This window comes from Ammospiza nelsoni, chromosome 5 (genome assembly GCF_027579445.1).
Source record: "Ammospiza nelsoni isolate bAmmNel1 chromosome 5, bAmmNel1.pri, whole genome shotgun sequence".
In the NCBI taxonomy this organism is placed as follows: domain Eukaryota; kingdom Metazoa; phylum Chordata; class Aves; order Passeriformes; family Passerellidae; genus Ammospiza; species Ammospiza nelsoni.
The window spans coordinates 20,765,892-20,791,960 of NC_080637.1; the positions used below are offsets into that span (position 1 = coordinate 20,765,892).

General features: G+C 36.2%; 1 protein-coding gene across 1 annotated transcript in view; it reads left to right on the top strand.

Moving 5' to 3' along the window:
* GRM8 (glutamate metabotropic receptor 8) overlaps nucleotides 1-26,069 on the top strand; it is a 319,010-nt gene that overhangs the window by 124,771 nt on the left and 168,170 nt on the right. Inside the window, exons 4-6 of the mRNA XM_059472506.1 lie at nucleotides 18,678-18,813; nucleotides 19,285-19,439; nucleotides 20,364-20,501. Coding sequence (XP_059328489.1) covers nucleotides 18,678-18,813; nucleotides 19,285-19,439; nucleotides 20,364-20,501 — 429 coding nt within the window. The remainder of the gene's footprint in view (nucleotides 1-18,677; nucleotides 18,814-19,284; nucleotides 19,440-20,363; nucleotides 20,502-26,069) is intronic.

Consider the following 26,069-nt stretch of genomic DNA (forward strand, 5'->3'; position numbering starts at 1 on the left):
CCTTTGAATTAAAGGGACAATCAGAATAATGATCACTGTAGAGACAGTTAAATCTGGTGACTTGTAAAATCTTTTATCAGTGTTTCAGTGAGCAAAGTGTTTTTCTTATTCAAACATTTTTTCAAAAGTCTATTAATAACAAGGTAGATAATTATATGTATTTTATATGTTTAACCTTTCTACATTTAAAAGGGATTTTTCTTTATCTTAATTTACTGCAAGCCTTGGATAAATTTGATCAATACAGTTTTAGATATTGCACATAAGAGTCCATGTGAAAATGAGGGAAGAAAATAATTTATGCTTTCCAACGTAGGTGTATTTCAGGGTGGTGTATAAAATATGAAAGCAATACACAGAGGCTTTGCCTTGCTCACTTGAAACAAAATGGTCATTTCATACCTTAAAGAAAAATGGTGTTGGAAATAAAGTGAAGAAGTAAATAGGCTAGGAAACACATTTTAAATCCTAAAAAATATCATCATCTACTTCAGTTGATATCTGACTATGTGAACTGTACTGAGAGCAATCTGGACTGAGAAAGATTGCTGTGGGTGTCACTCGAGCAAGGGTGGTAGGCAGGGAACTGGTTTCACAAAGATACAGGCAGAGAAATTGTGATACCATATTTTGTCCAGTTTACAGCTGAATGGATGGTTTGATGGAAGGTACTTAACATTTAATTGTATTCTCTTCAGAATAATCTGGAGAGCAAGGCTTCTTCCTAACCCTATAAATTACTAGTTGGGTTATGCCCTGGAGTATGAGAGTTTACTGCCCTATGAAATTGTTTTGTTCTATCTACTGTAGCATAGTTTGTTCTCATTTTTCATATAAATATCTAATGAACATTGCAAACTATGAAAAATGAAACCCTTTAGGTGACTTCAGAGGCAGCTATGAGTATGAAATAGGACTTCTAGAAGCAAACTTAATGAAATTGGTGAACCCAAATCAGTAACCAATTTTATCTTGTTAAATTTATTGTTATAAATACAAATATTTTAGATGCATGGGAAAATATTTTTTCAGCATCTGAGAACTTTACTTAAAACACTGCAGTTACTAGATAGGTACAAACAGAAATAGATGTGCAAAATCACCACATTTGAATATAAAGTAAGAAGGGGTTCAGTATGGACCAGATAACTGCTAGGCTGTTGTAAGAAGTCACGATGAAAATATATCTGGGATTATTCTGTAATTAGTGTTTTGAATCATTCATAAAAAAAATAAAGTTCTCTTGATTCTAGAACACTGAATTGCTTGCCAGATATATCTGGTCCTTGATTTCAGTTGTCCTAGAAACTAAAGAACTTGTTACTTCAAAAAACTTTCATGCAGCCTTTAGTGATGTGTGTATATGCCTGTACATTCACATTCTTGCATATGCTGTTTTTCTTGGCCAGTTTTCTGGGGTCCATGAAAAAAAATCTGCAGACGCACATATGGGGATATAAAAATATATCTACAGTTTTAGATACTGGAATATTCTGGGAAGCTGCATAGAAATGTATCTAAATATACTTGGCAGATCTGTTCCAAAAAGAGGGGGGAAAGTGATGGATATATATGATGAATAAGACCACCAGCTTAACAAGAAGGCAAAGCTGCAAAGTACATGCAACGTTGGGAAGACTTTGCCATGGCATTAGGATCAAACGATGTTTTTTGGAGCTTAAGACAGTAAGAATGAAAAAAAGTAAGAGGAAAATTGATCTTTAGGTACTATAAAGTTTAGACTTATTGATGTTGAGGGAACCCCTGGACCATCTACTATAGCTTTTAGCTGTGTTCAGGGGGACTAAGTGTACTAATGAAGAAAAATTCTAGCAAGGTCTTTTGACAAGCATAACAGAACCTTCTCTCAAAAAGCCCTTGAGCTGGAGGTTATTGAAGGCTAGAACAATGTGTCAGCACATATGTTTATTCTTCCACTCTTACACTATGAGTCATAGCCAGAAAAGGACTATCAGGGAAGATGAACCTTTGGTCAGACCCATAATGGCTGTTCTCCAGTAGAGATTCCCTTGCAACTGTAAATCCAGGGAGCTCAGTTAGCAAAATTTAATTAAATGAAAGCTGGCAGGGAACCTTCAGCCACAAAAGTGGGGAAAAAAAGAAAGATTATTCTAAATAAAAATATAGAACTAAATCCTTCTGCAGAGATAAAAACCAGAATCCTTTCCTGTCATATATACGACTTTATTAGAAGAAAGGAATTTTGTCCATTCTAGGTTTCAATCATAATAATATTATAATAATAGACTTGTTTCCTAGTCTCTTCAGTGACAAAACACAACAAATAATTTATTCTTTGAATTTATAATTTTTCATTATTAATTATCAACAAATTGTATAGAGATGATTGCCGCCCATATGTGGTCTGAGAAGGGATGGTGGGAGTTTTCATTTCTCTGTGAAGATTCTGTGAAACCAGCCAAGGAATGAAATTGTGTTCAAACTCCACTGTAACTGCCCAGGGACATGCTGTTTTCCTGTAATGAACAGGGCTTATTTCTGACAGAGCATTGCTATCCATCTCTTAGTGGGGTGGAATTCTGCATACCCAAAGTTACATTACAGAAATTTTTTTCCCAGTTGCATCCTGTCTGTGAAAACTGATTTTGTGTGAGTCATTTCAGTCCCACCGTACTGGTTCATGCTTGGAAAGGTTGACCCTGAATTTGTAGACAAAAGAATCTCAGAAGAATTGAAGGGAGACTTTGGAAAATATTCTGAAAATAGTTTGAAGGTGCTCAATGGGAAAATACCAAGAGTCTGGGGTATAATTAAAATATTTTCTTATACCCTCCGTTGCCAGTCACTAGATTTAGCACTTGAGAGAAGCTGGGCTTCTTCCTGAATAGCACTGAGAATAAAATTGAAGTTAATAATTAAGATGTGATCTTGATAATTTCTCAGAATTTACAACTTCAGAAGGCAGCTCTATGTGCGTGTCCTTGTGTTAGTTTGTGATAGGTCCCTGTCTGTTTAATTTCACTGCCTCTGTCTCAGGGACTGTAAATTCTCCAATGCCATAGGCATTATTTCACTGTGTCTTGTTAAAAAAATAAATCGTCTGTTAGCTTTGATTTTAAATCAGGTTCTCACTGTGCCCTAGTCCAGTTTGGCATGCAATGCCAATGTGAGGCATGAAACTTGGAGGAAAGCACAGCAACACTGTGAGAGCAGGAATTCAATTTAGGAAGTCCCATGTGCATTGCCTCTGGACTTCTGTCATCTGCAACATTGCCCTTCAGCTTCTAAATGACTAACCTGAATCTAACAGCCTCACAGATGGTTAAAGGTGATTTCTAGGATATTAGTATATTATTTTCCAATTAAAAAATCAGCATCAAACTAAGCCAATCAATAGCTAATTCTATTGCACATAGTTTTGTTCTCCTAATGTCCTTTTTCCAGATGGGATTTTACAAGAAAGACTTGCTGCTGGAATCTCTTTAGGTTCATGACAGATGCATTTCCTTCCTTAAGTCTTGACCACAGTGATGGTAGTGAGGAGACTAAGCATTCCTGTTCTGTTTCACATGTGACAGCACAGGACAGTGTCTTTCTCATGGGGCAGGGGGAAGGGATGGTGTGAAACAGACACAGGCTCTGTGAAGCCTATGTATAGAATGAGAAGACCTACACTGTAGATATTCTCATCCAGAGGGAATTTCCAGAGAATAATGCTGCATTGTGTATGTGTTTTTTGGAGATAGGAGACTAAAAGAGAAGCTGAAGATCCTTAGGGTCCCTTTTCTGGTCCTCTCCTCCCTACCAACTGCAATCTCATGCTTCATGCTTTTTTACCTTTGCAAGAGATGAATCCTAACTCAAGTGAGTAGAAGTTTCACAGGAGAGGAGAAGTTGTGGAAGTCTGAGTGGGAAATGGCTAGGCTTTGGTTACTAGGAGAGCTATGCACATAGTTGAATTCATATGGAAAACCTGCCAACAATTAGTTTATTCATCAAGAAGTAAAATTGTCATTGTGAAAAGGCCTAGCTCAGGCTAAACGTTTTACAGTTTTACAAAAACTCACATGAGTTATGTTTGGACACTGAGATCCTTATGCATTGGCCCAAGGTGCCCAAATCTGAAACCTGAAGCTGGGCATGTCTTGCAGACTGCACACAAATGTCTGGAATTGGTTCCAGTAGACCTTGTGTGCACATGCCACTGTACAGAAATGCATGAGCACAACAAGGTCACTGTCCCTGATTCGTCTTGTAAACAGATGTTCTACATGGTGACTTGGGTGCCTTAAACTGGTACATGTATATAATGCTGCTTTCTTAATTGGAATTATATTTATTTTTAGACAAACTATTAGGAGTGGTATTCTGCAGTTAATATCTTCTGCTTTTCCTGCCATATTCCTTTAATTTTCATTTTTCAGCTACTCTGTTCTAAAATAAGTTAGACTCTCTGTAAGAAACAAGCACAAGAAAAAAGAGGGCAGATTTGTGCTCTTCAGAGCTTTCTTTTGCTTTTTACTATTTGTTGTGGTTTAACCTCAGCTGGCAGCTAAGCCCTGCACAGCCCTTGCTCATTCAGTCTCGCAGCAGGATGGGAGAGAGAATCAGAAGGGTAAAAGTGATAAAACTCATGGGTTGAGATAGTTTAAAAGGTAAAGCAAAAGCCATGAACACAAGGAAAGCAAAGCAAGGAATTAATTCACCACTTCCCATGGGCAGGCAAGTGTTCAGGCATCCCCAGGAGGGCAGGGCCCCATCACAAATAACAGTGGGCTGGGTAAGACAAAAACCATCCCTCCAAATGTCCCTCCCCTTTTGTCTCCCCCCAGCTCTATACACTGAGCATGACACGACATGGTCTAAAATACCCCTTTGGTCACCTGGGGTCAGCTGTCCCTGCTGTGTACCTTCCCAGCTCCTTGTACACCCCCAGCCTCCCCTGGTGGGGTTGGGCTGTGAGGCAGAAAAGTCCTTGGCTCTGAGTAAGCACTGCTCAGCAATAATGAAAGCATCCCTGTGTTACCAACATTATTCTTGTCCTAAATCCAAAACATGCACTGCACAGTCTACTACAAAGAAATTTAACTTTATTCCAGCCAAAACCTGCTCACAATTGAAATTTATTTCCTTTTTTCCATCCTTCCATCACTGACAACTTTCTAAATGGTGGGAAAAGGATACTGTCTCTTCAAACACTGAATCCAGTGGCACTTCGTACATCTTTGGCTGATTGGGATCTTTCTGATATAGAGAAAAACATTCTCAAAGTTGTACTATTTTGGCTGCTAACAGAAATCAGAATATGAAAAAGTAAAAATTTCAGAACTTAAATTTCTAGTATATATATAAAATATATAAATATATATATATATACTGTATTCTTCTGGGATTTGAAAATACCCATTTAACTTGAAAATTTCAATGCAAACTCTTATAGTAAGTTTATTATGAAGGGTTTGGAAGACCCTTGTTCCTTTACTTTTTCTTACAGCAGAAGTATGTATTTCACTGGGGAAACTTCTCTAAATAAGCAGAGCAAGAAAGTTCTTTGGAAGTCTGGAGAACAAAGGATTCATTCTTATTTTTTTTTCCACTTCAAAACTTGACAATGATTAATCATAAAGCATTGCAAACAAAGGTGTATTATTATTTTAGCAGTAGACATTTGCCAAAGATTTTGTTTTAGGATCAGCACTATTATTTGTGCACTACACTGAACAAGGAGTGATTGTAGCACATCTCTCCAGTACTTGCTTTGTTATCTTCTCTTTGTCTTCTATGTTATCTTCATTTTTTTATCCTCACTCGCTACTTTTGTCAAAAAATAGAATGGATTTTTTGTTACTGCAAAGTGGAGTTTCTTTCTCATAAGTCCATGGGGCTAATCATATATTTTTATTCAAGATATGACCCAGAGTAAATTTAAGTACCTTCATTTTCCCCATTACATCTTTTGGCAGATTTGATGGGCATTACATTTCAGGATTAATTAGTTTTGAAAACATGTATTTCTGTATCTTTCTTTTATAATATGTGACATATAAGTGCTCCATGAATAATAGATTTTTGTCTGTTATAATTTTTGATAGCTTCTGGGACAAATAAAAACGTAATGGAGGAGGCTTAAAAATGCTACATATGATGAATTGTCTCAAATTACTGAAACCATGTGATCACATGAGTAGTGTAGACAGAGAAAAATCCTTCAGGCCCTTGATAAGATAGTCTGTTGATCAAAGGTCTATGTGGAGGAGACTAGATGCACACTGAAATAGGCTTTTATATCATCTTGTATTAATGGCTTAATGGCGTCCACTATTGTGCAATGCTCATAAAAGCAGTTTTGTACATGGTGACTATATTTTTTGTGTCATTGCTGGCATGTTTTTTTGTCTCATTCTCTAAAAAATGTGGTGGATCTATCAAACCTTGTCTTAGAAGGAGGTGAAATGCAGACATCTTTTGTCAGTTACTGTATTCCATGAATACATAATCTGTGACAAAGAACCACTTCCTTCCACTTCTTTTACAGCTAATGATGATTTACTGTAGTACAGGTATTATTTGCATGAAAAGAGCTAGATCTGGAGTATTCTAATATTAAATCAGATGGGAATGAGCACTTGCAAGTTTTCATCATTTACTTGCAAGTAAAACATAGATGAGTGCTGCTCTGTGGAAAGGATTAAACTGTTGTCCAGCCATCCTCCTAGTGTTTGTTTTGTTTTCCATGTCTTATGTCTTTCTTTCATTTGATAGCTACATTAGTAGAGGTGTCTAGATTTCCCTTTTACTGTAGTGTTAATTCTGAACAAAGTTGCAACCATTCATCCTATGTCACTTGGATGCATCTGAGCAGCTTGGATGGGGTTGAGTGAGATCCATATATTCTAGCTGAGACTTTCCAAATTTGCACTAGGAGAGCAAAACCTCTTCTTCCCACTGGCTGCCATTCTTTCCAGGAGATTTTACATTAGCTGTGCACTTGCATGGGAAGAGCAGGTTTTTCTGTTTCTCCCTGCATGCATAGCAGCTTTCTTGCCGTGTTTTTCTGACTTTGACGCTATGTAGAACCTTTGTTCCTTTCATGACGTTAGTGAAAATGAAGCCATGTTTCCAGCATCTGAAAAAAGGATAGGTAGGGTTAAATCCTGTCCTAGTCCAACTATTACACTGCATAACATTTGATTCTGTTTCCTGGGCCTTTCCCAGTAAGGCAAGTGCATTCCCACTGTTACAGAAATAATGATCTGTATCAGATAACACATCAGTCCTCCTATCCAGAATCCTTAGTACATATCTGCTGTATCATTTACAAGGTAGGATTAATTCAGAAGATTAATTTGATATTTGTGTCCTCAAACAAAAAAAACCCAGATGTAATTAGATATTCAATAAAAGTAAACACTGCTGTATTTCTGCAATTTATTCTATATGTTAAGGTAGATTTCCTGTCTGGCCATCCCAGAGCCTCTCTGGTAGCCACTGTCAGACCTCCTGGATGCCCTGCTTCATGCCCTATGCTCACTCCACAGTCAGACAAGGATCCCTTACCTTTTATATTTTGAGTGCCCAGTCACCTGGCAGTGACACAGGTCCCCATGCCCTTTGTTGTGCAGAAGGTTGGCACCAGCTCAGTGCCTCTTGCCTCAGGCTCCTGTCCCCCAGAGCTCACTGTGAAGCTCTCTCTGCAGCTGCTCACTGAGCCACCTGCACTGATGCATGTACATTGACCAAGAACAGGCAAGTATCTTTTCAGCATTTATTATACTCCAGAATTAAAAATATTTCATTGCTTTTACTCTTGTCCCAATGATTCTACATTGTTATTGCATGCCTTACATCCTCTGTTCAGTTTGCAATCCCTCTTTGATTGGACGCATAGGTCTTCTGAACACTTTGCAGTGCCTTCCTTCAGCTATAAATTCTCATGCCTGTTGCAGCTGTCTGAGGATGTCTCCTGGTTAGTAATTTTTGTCCAAATGCTTTCTTTTTTTTTTTTCTCTAGACTTTTATGAATTCAGTTAATCTTTTATCCCAAGTGTGCAGCTCTCAAAGAACTTTGAAGTCAGATAAATAGTTAGGTGCTAACATCAAAATGGATATATATAGATATGTGAATTTTTGGAAATGTAACTCGTAGCCTAGATACTTAACAAAATAAAGCCAGCCTTCCTAATTTTTTATATACCTTGATAACAAAACTTAATAATATAAAAGTTATTGTGTTTGAAAGAATGAGGGAAGTGGATATCTGTTCATCTGTTTTGGTGAAAAAGGTGTAACCAGACTAAATTGTTTACAAACTGAAGTTAGAAACATTAAAAATTAAATGGATTAAGAGGGACTTTTTTCAGTAAAGAAGATTATAAACAATTTCAGAAAGTTCTATAGCAGTGTGGGCCACCCTTCATGCCTTAAAAAAATGCTTATTTTTTAAACTATGTACACTTCATGGAAACCATTTGTTCCAGACATTACAGGGTAGCGTTCTTTGACTCACTACATATACAACCAATGAGATGTTGTATTTCCATTATATTGAAGACTCTGATACTAAAAAGAAATTAAATATTGAAATTTGTTTTGTGAAATTTCAGAAATACATAAAGAAAAGAAAACATTTTTTTCTTAGGTATTTAATTGCTTTGACTCTATAGTGCTGACATATTATTTTGTACTGAATTAAAAAAAAAGAAGTAACAAACCCTCAAAACTATCCATGAAAAAATGCCATTTATTCTTTATGTTTTAATATTGCTAAAATTAGAAAGCCAACCACTAATTCATTGCATACTTTAAAATATTTTCAATCAAGTGCAAAACATCTAATTTTTAATGAAGTTGCCTTTCCAAAAGCTAAGCTAGACCTTTGAAAAATATTCTAGTCACCCTTAAGTGGAAGAGGCCAAAGTAGATGGTGAAAATTTCCCTTACTCTTTTGGTCTAATTGATGAGCAGAGCTCCTCATATATGATGTTATCTCTAAGATAATTGTGGCTTAGAAGGAAACTTCAACTTGTTCCTGAATGGCTGAAGTCATCATGGTTCCTGATGAAAATTTCCATGGAAGAAGACAAAGCCTCTTGAGCACCAGGCTGCAAATGGACACTTGAATGGTGTTAGCAAGGGCTTAATTTCAGTGCAGGCTCTGTAGAGATTTTATGCAGTAAACCCCATTTTATACCTGTGCATCAACATTTTGTTGTAGGAGACTGTGAATCTATATCATATTTGCTTTCTTGGCATTAGATTTACCTACAAGATTCCCCGTCAGAAGTGATCCCTTCTTGGTTTTCCTCAGAATTGTGTGTGTACAATTTCATATTGAGAAAAAAAATTATCTTTTGCAGTTTCAGAAATAGAATTAGATGACTGTTATTTTTTGAGACTATTTTTTTTTAATTTCCAAGTTGAGGCTTTTTTTGAATGTCACACTCAAGCTCAAACATCCCTAGTCAAACTCAGACTTATCTTCATTAAAGTTAAGTAATTCTTTATATGCAAACCATTTTGATAGTTCAAATTACAAGAAAATAAATATTGGATGAATAGAGATAACCTTAACTAAATAACACATACCTAATTTTAAGAATAAATTCCTCATATTGAATTTTTAGGTTTAAGGTTACAGAAATACATGAGGAAAGATAAAAATTGATTTTGCTACATATCTTCTTGAAGATAGCAAAAAGCAGAAGGACTTTTTAATTTTTTTTTTGAATACAGGAAAACTGGGATAATTTTATGATCACAAAGAAGAAGAATATCTTCTCAAAAGCAGATCAAGAAGTTTCAGGAGGAGAACATTAATCACAGCTGCTATTTTTCTTCGAAGGCATGATTAAAAGTTGGGTTCCCCAATTTCTGTTCAAAGGAGGTGACTGAGTACAATTCCTGAACACCACTATAGAATCCAAGGGAGATAGAGGATAGTAGCCTACTATTAAAATCAGAAAACCCAGGACAACTTAACTGAAAACTGTCTTTTAAAACACCAGTAAAATATTTAAAATAAACAAGGTGGAGAACGGAATAAAAACGGATAAACTAAAGAGGCCCCAGGGAGCAAAGTATACTAAAAGAAGAAAGATTATATTTATTTAGAAATAAATGTTTTAGGAAAATTCAGTCCTTCTTGTGGTGGACTTTATTTTCCTGCTTAAACATATTTATAAAGAATGCTATAAGCTCCTGTGTCATCTTCACAATCTTCTATGAACTATTGTGGATTGTGACTTGGGACCTATACTTGGAGGTCAACTGATGATTTTTATGTCTGAACTTTCTCTACAATGTCTTTGAATTGGCTATTAGCATCTCAACTACCCAGAATATCAAATCCAAATCTTTGCAATTAGTCAGGCCCATTAATATGGAGAAGTGTAGAGACATGGAGGAAAGAATTAGGGCCATATTGAAGCAAATTTACTTTTAGAGGAAAATACTTTAGGTAACCATGTGCCAGGCTTTGAGTTTGTGCTATTTACTTTTATATAATCTGCATTGATATCAATTTAAAATCATAATTTGAAAATATTTTAGAATTGGTCAAATTCCTTTTCGTAACCTAGGTTCTCCAGAACTTTAAAAAAGAGAAAAACAACAAACCCAAAATATAGAGGGTCTCCTTTCCTCATTAAGGCTGTAACTGGCATGTAGCCAGGAAACAGAAAATAACAGTGTATTTATTTTTTCCTATTATGCCTCTACAAGTTCTAAATCTGCAAGTAGCAAGAACAATGCTTCCCCAGAGGGAAATATCTATATCCACTGTGATGATAAAAACTCATAGCTCTGAAAGCATTGCAACAGCTGACCAGTAAAGGTAAGTGGAAGCCTACTTCAATTACACTGTTTTGGAATTTGACTGGGCATCCCATATCCTATATGAAGTACATATCTATGGAGTCACTGTGGAGAGGAAACATCCTCTCTCACAACCTCCCAGGGTTCATTCTTTTCAGATTTTTTTTTTTGAGTGGCTAGCTGATTTTACCCATTCATAAGCATCTCTGCTAGAGATTTTTCTTTTAGCCTTTCACTTTCAAGGCTGTGAAAGTTGACTTTCATCTACACAAATGGCACTAAAAATCAAAGTATAAAAAATGTGTTGTTTGTAGGTTGGGGTTTTTTTTCTCAAATCTGAAAAAAAAATCTGTAGGTCTGCAAATGGTGGGAATATTCTTTGCAGTTATTTTCCATCAGATGCTGGTGTTAAGAATCTGTAGTGCTACATTTAGAACTGTTTCTTCTGGGAGAAGATAAAAAAAATGTAAATGGAAAGAGAGTGTTTTACTTTTCAGAATGGAAGTGCGAAATAGCAGATCTCTGCTGTTTCATGTCACCTCAGAAACTGACTCTGATGACTGAAGCCAGTAGCCAGTGGTCTCATGTAGGAGCAGAGCTGGATTATTCTCTCCTTTTCTATTTTAGAATTAGCATCTGCTTGGACCACAGTGTAAGGATCTGTGTGAGCACATGTGCTTGTGAAATATGCATGGCTGTGTGCCTGTGAGTACATGCAGGAATGTGAAACACAGGTTCAAAAGGAATGGGTGAGTTGTATTCATCAGAATATAGTGTGTTCATTCATGCTCTTGCTTTATGCTTTCTAAATTTTGTTTTTTGCAAAAAAATTAATAAATGTAAGACCCAGCAATAAACCCTTTGCTAAAAATCCTTTTCTGAAACACTAATACAAAAAGGGAGACTTTGATCTCTTAACAGCTATTAGTTTTGAGTAGAAAAGCTCGTAATTGTACCTGACGTGTTAGTGAAAAAGCATCACCAACCTGCATGAGCAATAAAACAAATCTTTGTAATAAATATTAAGGGATTTTGAGGAGCTGCAGTTTTACTTAAGTGAAGGAAATAAGATACCAATATATGAGTTTGAAATGCAGAATGTGATTTGTCTGTTCAAAGGTTGTAAAATAATCTCCCATCCTCCATTATATTGAAGTGTGCTGGATATTAAGGTCCACTTTTATCAATTCAGAGTAAATTCCTGTTTATGTTACTTTCTAAAAAATTATTTTATTACTATTATCTTGCATCAAAAAGTATTGCCACTGTTGGATGAAGAATTGACTGCCTTAGCAGAAATAAGTCAGTGAATTTTTTGCTGAGATATTTGGTGATCTTCTGGGGAAATGAGAAGAGTTTGGTTTATTTCTGTAGCACAGGTAGTTTGTGACTGCAACAAAAGAGGTGCACTGGAATGGGATTTTACTTAACCAGATTTGGATGTGAATAGCAGGCAAGATGCCACGGCATTGGCTTTGGGGAAACCACAGAGCATGCTGAATGCTCAGGTTCTTACTCTTTAAGCTAAATTACCCTGAAGTCTGCACAGTGGCATCAGTGAGAGTATCATTTCTTGGGGTAGTTGAGTAAAGGTAGCTCTGGATAAAATGCATGGCTGCATTCAGACCTCCCAGCAACAGTACTTTGGCATTAAGGAAACATTTAATTTTGAATTATTGCTTGAGAAATTTTATCTTCAACTTGTAATTATATCTTCCTAGGTACCACTCCCTGTTGGCTCACACTCTAGAAAATTATTCTTAAGGCAATCTAGGGGCAGGCAAGAGGATGGCAGGTTGGTTTTAGTATAAATAATAATTGCTAGAAGTGACTGATTATCAACACCAGTAAAAGTCCCATGCAGAACAATCACTTACCTTTTCTTTAACATTCTGATTTCTTACCATCCAAGTTTGAGGAATAATGAACTCTTGGCTTAAAAAAATGTCTTGATAGATTCACTAAGTGGCATAAATCTTCTGATTTTTGTCAACAGAACTAGAGTTTGGACCATCTTGTTGTTTTTAGTATCTTAATTAATCTTCATATTGATCTAGGTTCCTGGCAATTGGGACCGTCTTTCAATATAACTGGGTCTAGATTTTCCAGACTTTTAATATAACTAGTGGAACGACTGGAAGAGGAGGAGAAATGCACTTGTGTGTTTTTCCTTATGTTCTTCTGTGTCATGTCCTGTTGTCAGAAATGTTCAGTATTCCATCAGACAGAGGCTCTGTCTGCCTGCAGCAGCACCCTGTGGGTCTCAAAGGAGTTTCCTACTGGGGATTCTCCTGAGTCTCTGACATTTGTTCCTCTACTTGGAAAAGGAACTTTTCTGCCTTCAAATATTTCTGTAATGTGTTCTGGAAACTTTCCGCAGACCTACATTAAAATTTTGTTGGCCTAATGACCAGTGACCTATAACTCATAGTAAAAAAAGGACATGCGTACTTGGAGGCAGCTGAGAAATTCCTGCCAGGTAGGACTGGATCCCAGATATGGCCTGGCTATTTGTCTTGAGCTTTTTCAGGAACAATGGGATTTGTGATGAAGCTCTCATAAATAATTGACTTGCAGTGCTGTGTACTGAGTCAGGTGAAGTACACCTCCTTATGCTAACAAATAGATTGTCAAAGTGCATAGCTTCATCCCTTCCCTATTACAATGTTAAGGCTATTTATATTTATGTGGAGAAATAGTTTAGAGGGTAAAATGGTTCTGAGTAATATGATTGAGGTCCCAGCAGTGATCACTTGAACTAAAACCTGTTTTCAGCTTTCTCAGTACAAAACCAGGGACCATTCTTACATAACCTACTTGGCTGATCCATAAGGTAGTGCTGAATCCTAGCTGGGGTGAGAGACAATTCAGCCTTGCTATTTGCATTGAGCTTCACGATTCAGTCTTTTTTTTTAGGAAATTAATTTGTTTGTACAAATTTTCTACCAAGTCTACTTGCTATTTTCCAAATGCACTTGCAAGGTCTTCTGACACACTCATGTAGTTGAGTATTTAATGGTTTACAATTAGCACAGCATCTTGACTTCAAAGCCCACACAGGCAAAAGTCAATATTTAAGATTATATACATATTATTATGTTTACCTACTAAAATTATGTGGGTACTACCTATCCATTCTTTTTTCCATTTGTCTCATTGTTGTGAGACCACCAAAAAAAGAGTTATTTATCCACTGTACTGACAATATCTTCAAATATTTCACTTTTTTTTCTTTAGCTTTGGTTATGTTTGTTTCTTTAGTGATAACCTGTGTTCCCACAAGCTGTGTTATACAGAGTACCTGTAAGCAAAGCAAGCCTAGCCTGGAACAATTTTTTTAAGATGTGATTTTATCTCAACATAGATAAAAGCGTGTTGCTGTAGACCAGGTCTGGTTACCAGGTCTGTTTTTAAAAGCACATGAATTTCCAGCTGTAACCACGGTATGGCGTGGCTGGACTGAGCCCCTTATCAGGAATAAGACAGCTCCTGCCTTGAGCCTGATTTCCAGCTCCCACCTCTGCTCTGCCTCTCTTTATCATCCCCTTGCCCCAGGTGCTGGCTATGGCACTTCATAGCTGCTGGACAGAAGACAAATGGATACTTGTCAGCACTGACACAGCGTAGTTCATATCGACTGTTTTATTCCTCCAATCAAGCTCTGGGCTGGCTGAGGACAGCCTTGGCTTTACAAATCTGAAAACAGGTGAAAGAGGGTTAGCAGAATTTGGTGGTAAGGCTTTATTTTCCTCCACAGTAGCCAAAGACCAACTTTCCTTCAGTGCCCTCGTAATGTCTTTGAAATGTATGATAGATGCAAAGTGTTAATTTCACCTGTCATATGTGAATTAGGGAATGGATACCATGGCAGTGGGTACAATTACTGATGCCTGTTTGTAGTTGCTACCTGAAATTAGTCTGTCTGGCTCTCTCCCTTCTTTTCCTCAGTAACTTTAGTGCAGCACTCTCTGAAGCCTCGTCATACGTCCTTTTAATTGATGTGGCTTAAACATATAATTTTATTTTCAGTAAGAGGAAAGTTAGCTCTCATTTCCTTATACAAATGCTATATTTATCATCATTTTAGCCAAGGGAAATTTAGACCAATGCATTTTCTTTTAAAGTACATCCCCAGACAATGAAGGATCTTAGAAACTAGCAACAGAGACAAGCAGTCATCATGCCAAGTCAGTCAGAAATGCTGATGGAGTGAAATACAATTTGTTCTTAAAATTCAGAGCCATAAAGTCTCTTGAGACCTTAGATGTCTGAACCATGTGCCCTTTGGCACCTCTGCAGCAAGTGGTAAATCCATTGGTATCACGTATGAGACATCTGTTCTCAAGCCCTATTTATTCTTGGTTTGGGGAAATCTCTCTTTTGTTCACACTCCACAAGATTAATCCTAACTACTGGCCTTAAACTTGTCCTTTTAGTACCTCTGCAACCTATTTTGGAGGAATAATTATTCCTTATTTAGTTTGTTGGCTCACAGGAATCCTTTTCCAAGGCTTATCTCTCTCTGTGTCTGGGCACTTAGCCCAGGCTGTAGATTTCAAAGGCAGCAGGGTGCCAAGAGGTTAGACACTGCAATGTTGTGAATACCTTTGTGGTTCCAGCAATTCATCATTAGCTGAAAATTGATACCCTGTTATTTTTTTGAGCAACAGTTGTATATGCCATATATAGATAGGGATGTATACAAAGTGTTTTGTGAGTGGGAGATAGCCTTCCCAATTAATTATAAATGTAGCAACGAGGATGAAATGCGTTTTATTTTGTTCTTGGTCGTACTTAACACATTCTTCAATGCAGAGAAGCCAAGATACACAGTACAGTCATGACTGAACTTGCTGCTGCAATGATGGAATGATGTTTCTTCTACACTATTTTCACTGAAAATAGCCTTTTTAGATACTGCAGTTCCTCATTGCTTGATATCCATTTCACAAATATTGTAGATGGATGTACCTAGTTCATTATATACATGCATTTTGTAATATTTGCATTTGATTTTTATGTGGGTAGAATGATTTTCTTTTCCTTAAGGGCCATTGCATGAGTAGAAGTAGTTGAAAAATGCACTTACAAAATGTATGAGGTAAAAAATTACTCCTTTATATCATTTTTAGGATCTGTTTTACTTTTTGTGCTGAATGACTTCGGGGACAGCTGAGAGCTTGGCATTTTTTTTGAGCGTTTCTTTTTTTGACAGTGAATTGCTGATTGTTACATTTACAGGATATCTGCTAAATATTTCTCTTACATTTCAGCCCCGGTACTTAAGGAAGAAAGTAAAGGACTTTGAAGTGTCTATCACTATAGCCTAATATCTGCTTAGATAATTGGTTTAAGCTTTTCACAGTAAAGTGTCCATTTTTCATTGCTGGATTTTCAAAAATACCTGGTAAATATAAGGATCATCTGCTATAAAGGCTTGTTATTGGCAAATTAGTTTTCCATCATGGGGAGACAGGATATTTGTAAAAATGTGAAGAAATTTGTTGCCATAAAAAGCTTCTATATTCCATTTCATAGCATATAAGAGTAAATTATTTATGTTATATTGTTGCGCTATTTATGGATGGTAAGGACCTACATACAAACAACTTTTGTTAGAAATGGCAGGTATTCTGACTTGCAAATAATTTTTCTTGCATGTAAAGCAGAGAAGAATTCAGGACAAGCCTGCACTATAGAATTAATTTCTCAATCAAATAAAATAACAATGAAATATCCCAAGTAATTGATGCATAACTGAAAAGGTGATATTCTTGCCTGTGACTAAAACTGGGTGATGAAATTTGAGAGTTGTTGTTTTTACACTGGCAGTTGATAAACTCCATGCTTCATTTATGTCATGTCCAAACTTGATTCAAGTTTAGGATTTGCCTTTTCAGAGAGCTACTGAAGTCAATGAGATTCTGTAACGGCAGCACAAAATCTGGTAATGAATTCCCAGCATTTAAAAAATATTACATAGAATAGAATAGCATAGCATAGCATAGCATAGCATAGCATAGAATAGAATAGAATAGAATAGAATAGAATAGAATAGAAAATAGAATAGAATAGAATAGAATAGAATAGAATAGAATAGAATAGAATAGAATAGAATAGAATAGAATAGAATATTTCAGTTGGAAGGGACCTGTGATGACCATGTAATCCAACTGCCTGACTAAATCAAGGCTGATCAAAAAGTTAAAGCAGGTCTTAAAGTGCTTTGTCCTAGTGCGTCTTAATTACTGACAGATTTGGAACAATTTTGAACCATTCCTTCTCATTTTTTTAATAAAATAAGAAAAGTACCTTCAGACATACCTTTATTTTGTTTAATTTGCTTAAAGATTAAATACACTAAGCTTAAGAAAGCTTACACAATGGATCTTGGTAAGAACTTCATATTAATCTACACGCCAAGCTTCACCTGGCTGGACCCATGTTTGTGTTCAAATCCTACCACTGAAGGTGTTCATCAACCTAATTTGTGAAGTACTTTGGAAAAACAGAATTCTAACATTTTGATAGGAGGAACAAGATGGATGAGAATGTTGGAAAGCCTCCCCATACACAACACAGCCATCTAACTGTGACTTTGGTTGACTAACTGCATTTAATGCAAAGAAACATATGTGTCTCAAATGATCTTATACATCAGAAGATAAATACCAGCATTCATTAAAAATAGAGTACCTCTTTTAAAACTCATTAAAAATAGAATATCTCTTTTAAAACAGATTCTTATTCACACTGAAAACAATCTTCAGTGTAGAAGTATTTAGATGAAGGGATACAAAATGTACAATTTGCTTGCATTTATCTAGTAACTTGTTACTTTTGGTCAGAGCTAAATATTTTCTCATATTCTTAATTTTCTGGGTTTATTAGTGATTAGATTCCTCCCAATAGGCTCTTATGGTTGGAATAACAAAATTCAAGAACAACCATTGCTGGTGTTCGAGGTAGTAATGAGAATCAGGCAATAGTTCTTAGAGAAAAAAATAATTAAAATTAGCAAATCAGCAAGCAATCAGAAAGATCAACTATGGTCTTGGAAACTGGTAGCAATATGGACTCAGTGATTCATGAAAAAGGCTTAAGAATTTTTTCTCTTGCATGCTGAAACTTGTCAGCACCGTGTCAGCAGATAACAGTGTTGTAATTGGAGAGTAGAGATTCCCCTGAACTGGTCTATGAAAGCTGTAAGGAATCACTAAGTTTTTGTAGAAATCAACCCTTTTTACTTGACAGGTAAAATTCAAATATTTCAATCAGCACCCTTTGTCAGGAAGAAACATAATCTTTGAGTTTGTGTTAATTTACTGATTAGTAATTTGGAATATTCAATGAAAGCTTCTTAAATAATTATGACAACTCATTTAACAATGTCATAATAACAGTGAAAAGTGATCCGTATATATTCTCTGCTACATACTCTCTGCTGACAAAGCAGAGGTGTGTGACAGTTCCTGATACCAAAGAGCCACATCACGAACACAAGGTGGCTGTAAAACTGTGGATCCATGGCTAATGCAGTGCTGTGGCAAGGCTGGGTTCTCAGTTGCCATGGATTAGGTAGGTCTGGGGAACTTGGTCCGGCTGAACCATTGTGGTGCTTGAAAACAGGTCTCAGAATGTTGTTGAAAAAAGTACTTAAAATGTAAAGTAGCAGGTAATTGTTTTATACTCTTTAATGCAGCATAAGTGTGTGAGCCTGTACAAAATGTTTCAAAACACATAGATAATGTTACTTTTGACCAAGCTGTTGTATGTCAGATTAGCACCTCGCTTTGTCTGCTTGCCTGGTTAGCTAAGAATTTTTTGAAGTGTGGATATTTACTGTATTAAAATTCTTTTTTTATCCTTTTAATTTTTCCTAGGAGGTGTTTGCATTGCTCAGTCACTCAAAATCCCTCGGGAACCAAGACCAGGAGAATTTGAAAAGATCATTAAGCGCTTGTTGGAAACTCCAAATGCTCGAGCAGTGATCATGTTCGCGAATGAAGATGATATTAGGTGCCTGTTTCCTAATTTTGTGTTTTGGAGATGTTCCTCTTCACAAAGATGCTTGGTTGGCTGGTAGAAAATAGACTAACAAAAAAGTTTCAGGTTCAATACTATGTAGAAATTCTTGAAAATCTGATGATAAGAAATGGAGTTGTAATTCTAGAGTGAGCTGGTCCTTTATTCTGTGTAGTTCCAGACTTCTCCTACCTCCTAGGAGTGCAGTGCCAGTAGATAGTTATTTTGTTATTTGGCAACTGAAAAGGAAGAAACCAATAAGAATGCTAGAAAAACATGGCTAAAGATGAAACAAGTTGTGTATTACTGTATCTTGAGTTCATTACAGCTGTTGTTGAGTATGCCTTAGACTGTCAAAATAATAGATTAATTAATTACTGTAAGCCTATGCATAGCCAAAATAAATGCTGGGTTTCTCAAGTTCTCATATGGAATTTGTTTAATTGGTCATTTGTTTGTTTGCAGGAGAGTACTGGAAGCAGCCAAAAAAGCGAATCAGTCTGGACATTTCCTCTGGATTGGCTCAGACAGCTGGGGGTCAAAAATTTCACCAGTCCAGCAGCAGGAGGAGATTGCTGAAGGAGCAGTAACCATTCTACCCAAAAGAACATCCATAGATGGTAAGATGAATGTGGCACAAACCTTTCATTTTCTGTCAAAGTTCAAGTACTTTAGATATTTTTAAAAATAATTTTAAAAACATGTTGTCCTTGATTGCAGGGAATTCAGGGAAATCTTTCCAAGCAAGTTACCTGAGTTTGCCTGATACGACAATAATTTGATATATCTGTTGAGATGAGGAGATGCAGAATCTGCAATTAGGCAGGCTTGTAATTGTCTAATAATGGTGATACTGGAGTTGAGAGCTTCTTAACCATAGCTTGGTCATTCTTGGGGACAAATAAGGAGAGTATTGTACGAATGATAATTAATCAGATTATTCTCTGGGGAGGAGATTGATCTGTGCCCCGCTTTCCACTCCTAAACTTTAAGAAGTTACTGTATAAAGAAAGATTCTTGGTGGATGAAGTAGAAGTTGGTTTGCAGTACCTTATTCCTGTGAGGGTACTGGATATAGTAACATCTCATATGTCTGGCTAAGTGTGCTAAACTGGTAATTGGTTAGGAAAAATGAACACTATTGATGTTACATGGAGAATTTAGCCACAGGGAAATATTTGTAAGGAGCTAATCCAGATGGGATACGTTAATCATGATTTCATTATGACAGCTTTTCAGGGGTAAGGCTGGTGATCACCAGGTTTAAGTAAGAATCTTTAGTTTCTCAACTTGTGTCATTAACTATATAAATAGAAGCAGAATTATAGGTGTCCTTGATGTCTCCTGGCTCAACAAAGAGCTACCCCATGATTTTATGTGGCCTTGAAATGAAGTCTAATCCTTAAATGCGACTGTGCTCATAAAATAGTTTGTATCTAAAGCTTTTTCTTGTTCTTATATTTATAAAAAATCTGTTACTGTCTTTAAATTTATATTTTTTATGTATCATATTTTAACGCTTCTTTCATTTTTCTTCAATGTAGGATTTGATAGATATTTTCGGAGCAGAACACTTGCTAACAATCGAAGAAATGTCTGGTTTGCAGAATTTTGGGAGGAGAATTTTGGATGCAAGTTAGGATCACATGGAAAAAGAAATAGCAACATCAAGAAATGCACAGGTAACTGTGAAAGTAAAACATTATCTGTAAATTGTTTATAGGAGTGACAGAAAGGAGCTGCTTTCTTTTCATCACTTTTCTGTCTCCCTTCAGTTCTCCAATGCATAATGCTGAGTTGTAAGAAAAGAGTGACATTTTTTAGCCTGAAGAAAAAAATCATGGACAATGTATGAGAAATTTAGTAGTTAATTTGCACAAATACAATGATGGTACAGATTTTATTTAAGACCAGTGCAAGTGGTTCAATTCCATTTATATTTTCAATGACCTCCTCTATCACCCTCTCTGTAGTTGTCAATATGATTTTTTTTTAGCAAGTGTGTGCATCATGGTAATTTTCATATTGTTTACCCTAAAGTATTTACAGTGAAAATTACATTTATGTTTAAACTATTGAGGTCTTGATGATAGATCAAGTCTTGAACTCCTTATTTAGTTTACAAACTGTGTTTGAGGATGAAAGTAAAAGCAAATCAATATGTTCTTATTACTTGTCCCCATGTACAAAAGAAGGATCTTGTATCATACTATAAAGCTGAAAGGCTCTAAAAAGTTTGAGCAAAAACTTGAAGTAATTGTCACTAGTTTTTGTAAACGTGCTTGCTCAGGCATCATACCCAGATGCAATTGTCATGACACCTAATACAGCAGACACATCAGCAGCTGGCTTTGATCTTCTCAACAAAGATGTTGCTTTCTTGGTGTTACTTGACAAGTTTATAATGAGAGTGTTACTTTCTGTGGCTACAGCAGATTGATTATGTTACTTTTTGTGTAGACATTTTTACCTAATATCAGGGCTCCTTGTGTCATTTCCTTAATTACTGCCACCACTCCCAGCATTGCTGGCTGTGACCACCATCTCCGAGTAGTGCCAGCAGCACTACACGATTTTTCTGCACTACGTACATAAGTTGTCTGTGATGTGCCTTGATTTTCCTGGTAGTCTCTTCTTTCACCAAAAAATATTTTCCCCATGGAACATTAACATTTTTTTTCACTTGCTGTCCCAAGATTTCTGGCTGCTTGCTGACACTTTCATGTAGCCTTTGTTATAGGGGTGCCCTTCCAAGCTTTCTGCTTGCCAGCACCCCACTTCTTTTGGGCTTGTCACACAGAAGCACTTTGAAGTCTCCAAGAACATGGATTCCTGCACTTTCTGTAGCATCAGATTTATTGTATGTGTATTGTGCCATCAATTCAAACACTTACTGCACTGGGCTTCACAAGTCACAGATACAACTCACACAGAAATATCAGAGCCATGCATTCCCTCTGTCATTTCAGCAAAGGCTTGTCTTCTGTCTTTTACCACATATTTCACAAAAAAATGGGTAATATTCAGTTCCTCACTGAGCTAAATGATAGCTCATTACTCTAATCCTTTACTCCTTGACCTTGATTCATATAGCAGTAAATCATGGCTGGATAGTTACCCACATGTGGAAAGGGATTATTTTGTTATTGCTATTTTAAGTGGCTAATAGGTCAGTTTTTTAAGTTCTTCAGGTGGAATGACTGGTGTATGTGTTGTAGTTTAGGAAGCTCTAAATGGTACCACAGATGGTTGCATGACTTATCTCAGCCTCATCTGTCAAATTGAATTACCAAAAGTAGTGTGTGAAATGCATAGGCTGTATCTTGATCCAAAATAATTTCTAATTTGAAACAGATATCTTTATATTTTATGGAAAAAAAATTCTGGTGTTTTCTTTGAACCTGAAAATAGAAAGAAAATATATTTCTTGTGCCCAGAAAGTTAACATGGTGCTAAGTGATGGGACAAAGACATGGGAGGTCACATATGGCAATTGCATGTGCATTTTAATAAGCAGGGAAAAACCAATGAATTATTCTGCAAAGTACCTATGAGTGATAGGACTCTTGACTAAAACCACTTAAAAGTGGCTTGCCACAATAGAACTTGTCCTCACTCGAACAGAAGCAGATCTGACGCAAAGTGGCAATTCTTCATGATCCCTGTGCTTATCTAACTCAAATTTAAAGTGTTGAATAACAAAGGTACCCAAAATATGGTAATTTTAAGTAAACTGAATTAAGAGGTGGTGGTGGTGGTAGTAAGTTCAAAATAAATCTCCTGTGATTTAAGGAATATTATAGGTAGAGAATGGGGGAATGACCTCCAACCCAATTTAGACTCAGAGAATCGCAAATTCTCTTGGCACACCCCAGTTCATTTGTCAGGGCCTCTCATGCACAAAAGAGAGGCAACAATGAAATCCTGGCTGGTTCTTCATATCACAGTCCTCAAAATAGTTGTGTGTGTACTATGATCTTCTATGTCTGCTAAAAATTAAAGAGCATCCTACCCATGAATTTGTCTTTTCCTTGAGAGGCCAAAGGCATTCCTCATGGCCATGTCTGCTCTGAAATAATGGTGGTAAGTGAAAAAAATGAATGATTTTCCGATTTTCCAAATTTTAATAAGAATATAAGAGCTGTTACATTTAGTTGTTTATAACTTTGTATTGAAAACCTTGAACTTCTTATGGTCTTTCCCCATTGCCATTTTCCTTGCAGTGGGCTTTCTCTGATATTTTGTGTGTAGCATCTCAGTCCTGATTTTCAGCTCAGTTCTTTAAAGGCATGTGCAGGTGGCCAAGCATAGGAACAGGTTGCCCACAGAGGTTGTGGAGTCTCCCTCAGTGAAGATATTCAATAACTGTCTGGATGCAGTTCTGTGCCACGTCCTATGGGGTGACCCTGCTTGAGCAGGGAGGTTGGACCAGTTGGCCCACTGTGGTCCCCTCCAACCTGACCCATTCTGAGATTCCGTGCTTCTGTATTCCCATCTCTAGTTCAGAACTTGAAGACTAAATGTAAAAACATAATTTATTCTAATTTTCCTGTATTTTTATCTGTTCACTGCAGAAAATAAGATTCTCTTTGTGTTTTGCCCATGAGTTCAATTTGTAAGTCATGTCGCTGTCTCTATAAGAGTTGAAGATGTGACTGGATGTGGCACTTTGGGATATGGTTTAGGGGTGATTATGGTGGTACCAGATTGACAGTTGGTCTAGATGATCCTGAAGGTCTCTTCCAACCTTGATGATTCTGTGATTCTGTGGTGTTGTGATGTCAGTAGGCAGTAGTACACTGAAAGAAATCCAAAAGCTCAAAATACAGGCACATTCTGAAAATCTCTCTCTCCAATGATATCAAAAGGCAAAGTGATAGGTATAAAGTTTTCTCAGGCTTGAGATGTATTTTATTATGCCTTTCTGTTTATCTTACTTAGGAGGTACTTGACTCTTTTTCTCATATAACATTTTTAATTCCCAACAACAAAACTGATATCCCTGTTCTCTATTTAGTCAAGTTATTCAAAGCTATAAATTTTTGCTGCCTGCAGTGAGGATGCTACTGGTCTAATCCAATTTCAAGCATTTTTTTTTCCCTATGAAGATACTAGAAAATGCTTAATAGTGAGAAACCTTTCTCTCTTTTATTTTCCATGTAAAATCAAGAGTCTTTTAAGCACTGGAAGTATGAAAGGAATTTATCTTCCTTTAAGGTTAAGAATTACACAGGGGTATAAGCCTTCTTACCTTTTCTTTTCTTATACATTACTGAGTATTGCAGTCTAGCATTGTAATAACTTGAACAGTTTATTTGAATTTTGAAATCCTGTTTATTTGTGGTTGCTGTTTCTTCTTATTCCTATAAGAATTTGTGCTCTGGAGATAAGTAAAATAATAAGTTTCTTTTGAATTTTCCCATTTGTTTCTTTTCTGATTTTTGCCATGTTACAGAAAGCAATGATTCACCTAAGCTTTGAAAAAGTAATTTTTTTGCCACTATTGATTTGAAGCTAGGTCTCTGTGTTTCTGAATGTGAGTGTACATTGATCAAATCCTCAATATTAGAATAGTTCATTGAAAAATATTAGGAATTTCTTGTTCTGACTTTTCTGGAATTAAAAAATATCAAATTGGTCATTAACTTAGTAAGCATGAAACAATAATTCAATGACTACCCTTTAACTATTTTACTTGGGAAGAAGAAAGGCCTTTGCAGAGGAAACTCATTCATCTTACTACAACAAAATGGAAAAGAAAGGAGCACTCCCAAGATTAAACCATATGTAGAGGTTACAAGAAGCTTTACTTTACACATTTATTCAAGGTGTAGGTTTTCTATATTCACTGAAAACATTTTTAGTGAGACATGATCCTTTCAGGGGTCTTCAGTAATCTTTTTCTAGCTGGGTTCTCTGTGGGGAGGGGAAGTGAGGAGATGGAAAGGTTTTCATTCATTCCTGTGCCCCAGCAGAAAAATGTAAAGGCAGAGAGAGTATTCTTTCATCCTTTGATTCCCGTTGATTCTTCAAGAGAAAGTGCTTGCCTGGTGGTTTCAGGAGATGGCAGAGACTCTGTGCCTCTTGCTCTACTTTAAATTTAACATCTTCATATATAATTTTTCCTTACCCTCAGCTTCCCAGGTGACTCTACCATGGGGCCAGTTTTGGTAGTTGAAGATTTAGCTTTACTTAGAAATAATGAGGACTGACCAGACTCGTTGTTCGCTTTGACTCTTGGTTGTTGATCTATTACTTGTCAGTCCCATATAATGGAAATTTCTAGATTTTGTCTTTCTTAAGAAGGCTACAAAAGAATGAATACAATTATTTAAAAGGCAAAGATATTGCAGAATACTCTTTTAATAATTGCATTGAATAGAGACAACATACAACATCACTTTTTCCGAAAAGTAAAAAGTAATAGTAAAAGAAAGCACCATTAATGATGAAGTTCAAAGAGAGAATAGTGGGAATTAAATGAAATCTATTTAGATTTTCTCTCATTAACCTCATAGATTGCTAATATTTGATTTCAAGCTAACAAAAATTTCAGAAGTCCTCTTTTTGTATTTGTATGTATTTGTTTGTGTGTGATTATACAAGCAGATATATGTTTGTGTTTGTATGCTTAAGCAGATAGAAATGTAACATGAAAGTCACTTACTATATCATGTTTTAATAGGAAAAAACACAGCTTCAGCTTCAAATCTGACAAAAGAAGTCAAAATTCAATTGAGATTTGTTCTGGATTTTACTCACAGAATCCCTTGAAGGCATCCATTATGTTCTTTGAACAGCAAAATGGGGTCCTTTAATAAAACATCAATCTAATATGGCCGTTTCTGAAATAAAACCTCAACAAAAATGTTGATTATGCATTTTCTTCATGTACATCCCCGCAGAAGGAGTTTTCCCCCCTTTTTGTATGGTTAGAATTCTAACTACTCTGCAATCCTAATCAGCCTTTAACTGCCTATAATGTCTGACCATGCTTCTAAAAATAAAGATGGAAGTGTTTCCAAAAGTGTAGAGACCTGTGTCAATTAGCCTAATTTCAATTTGCTCCATCAAAATGAGCTGTTTGTTCCACTGAAAAAAATCATGCTGCAGTATAATAAAAACCATGCATACCTAGGAACTTCTCAGAGATATTATTTATTTTCTTAACTAACCTCTTTGAAATTACAGTTACCCCTAAAAATATTAATAGGAGGAAGTAAATTTACTCAGGTGTGTATGCAATCACA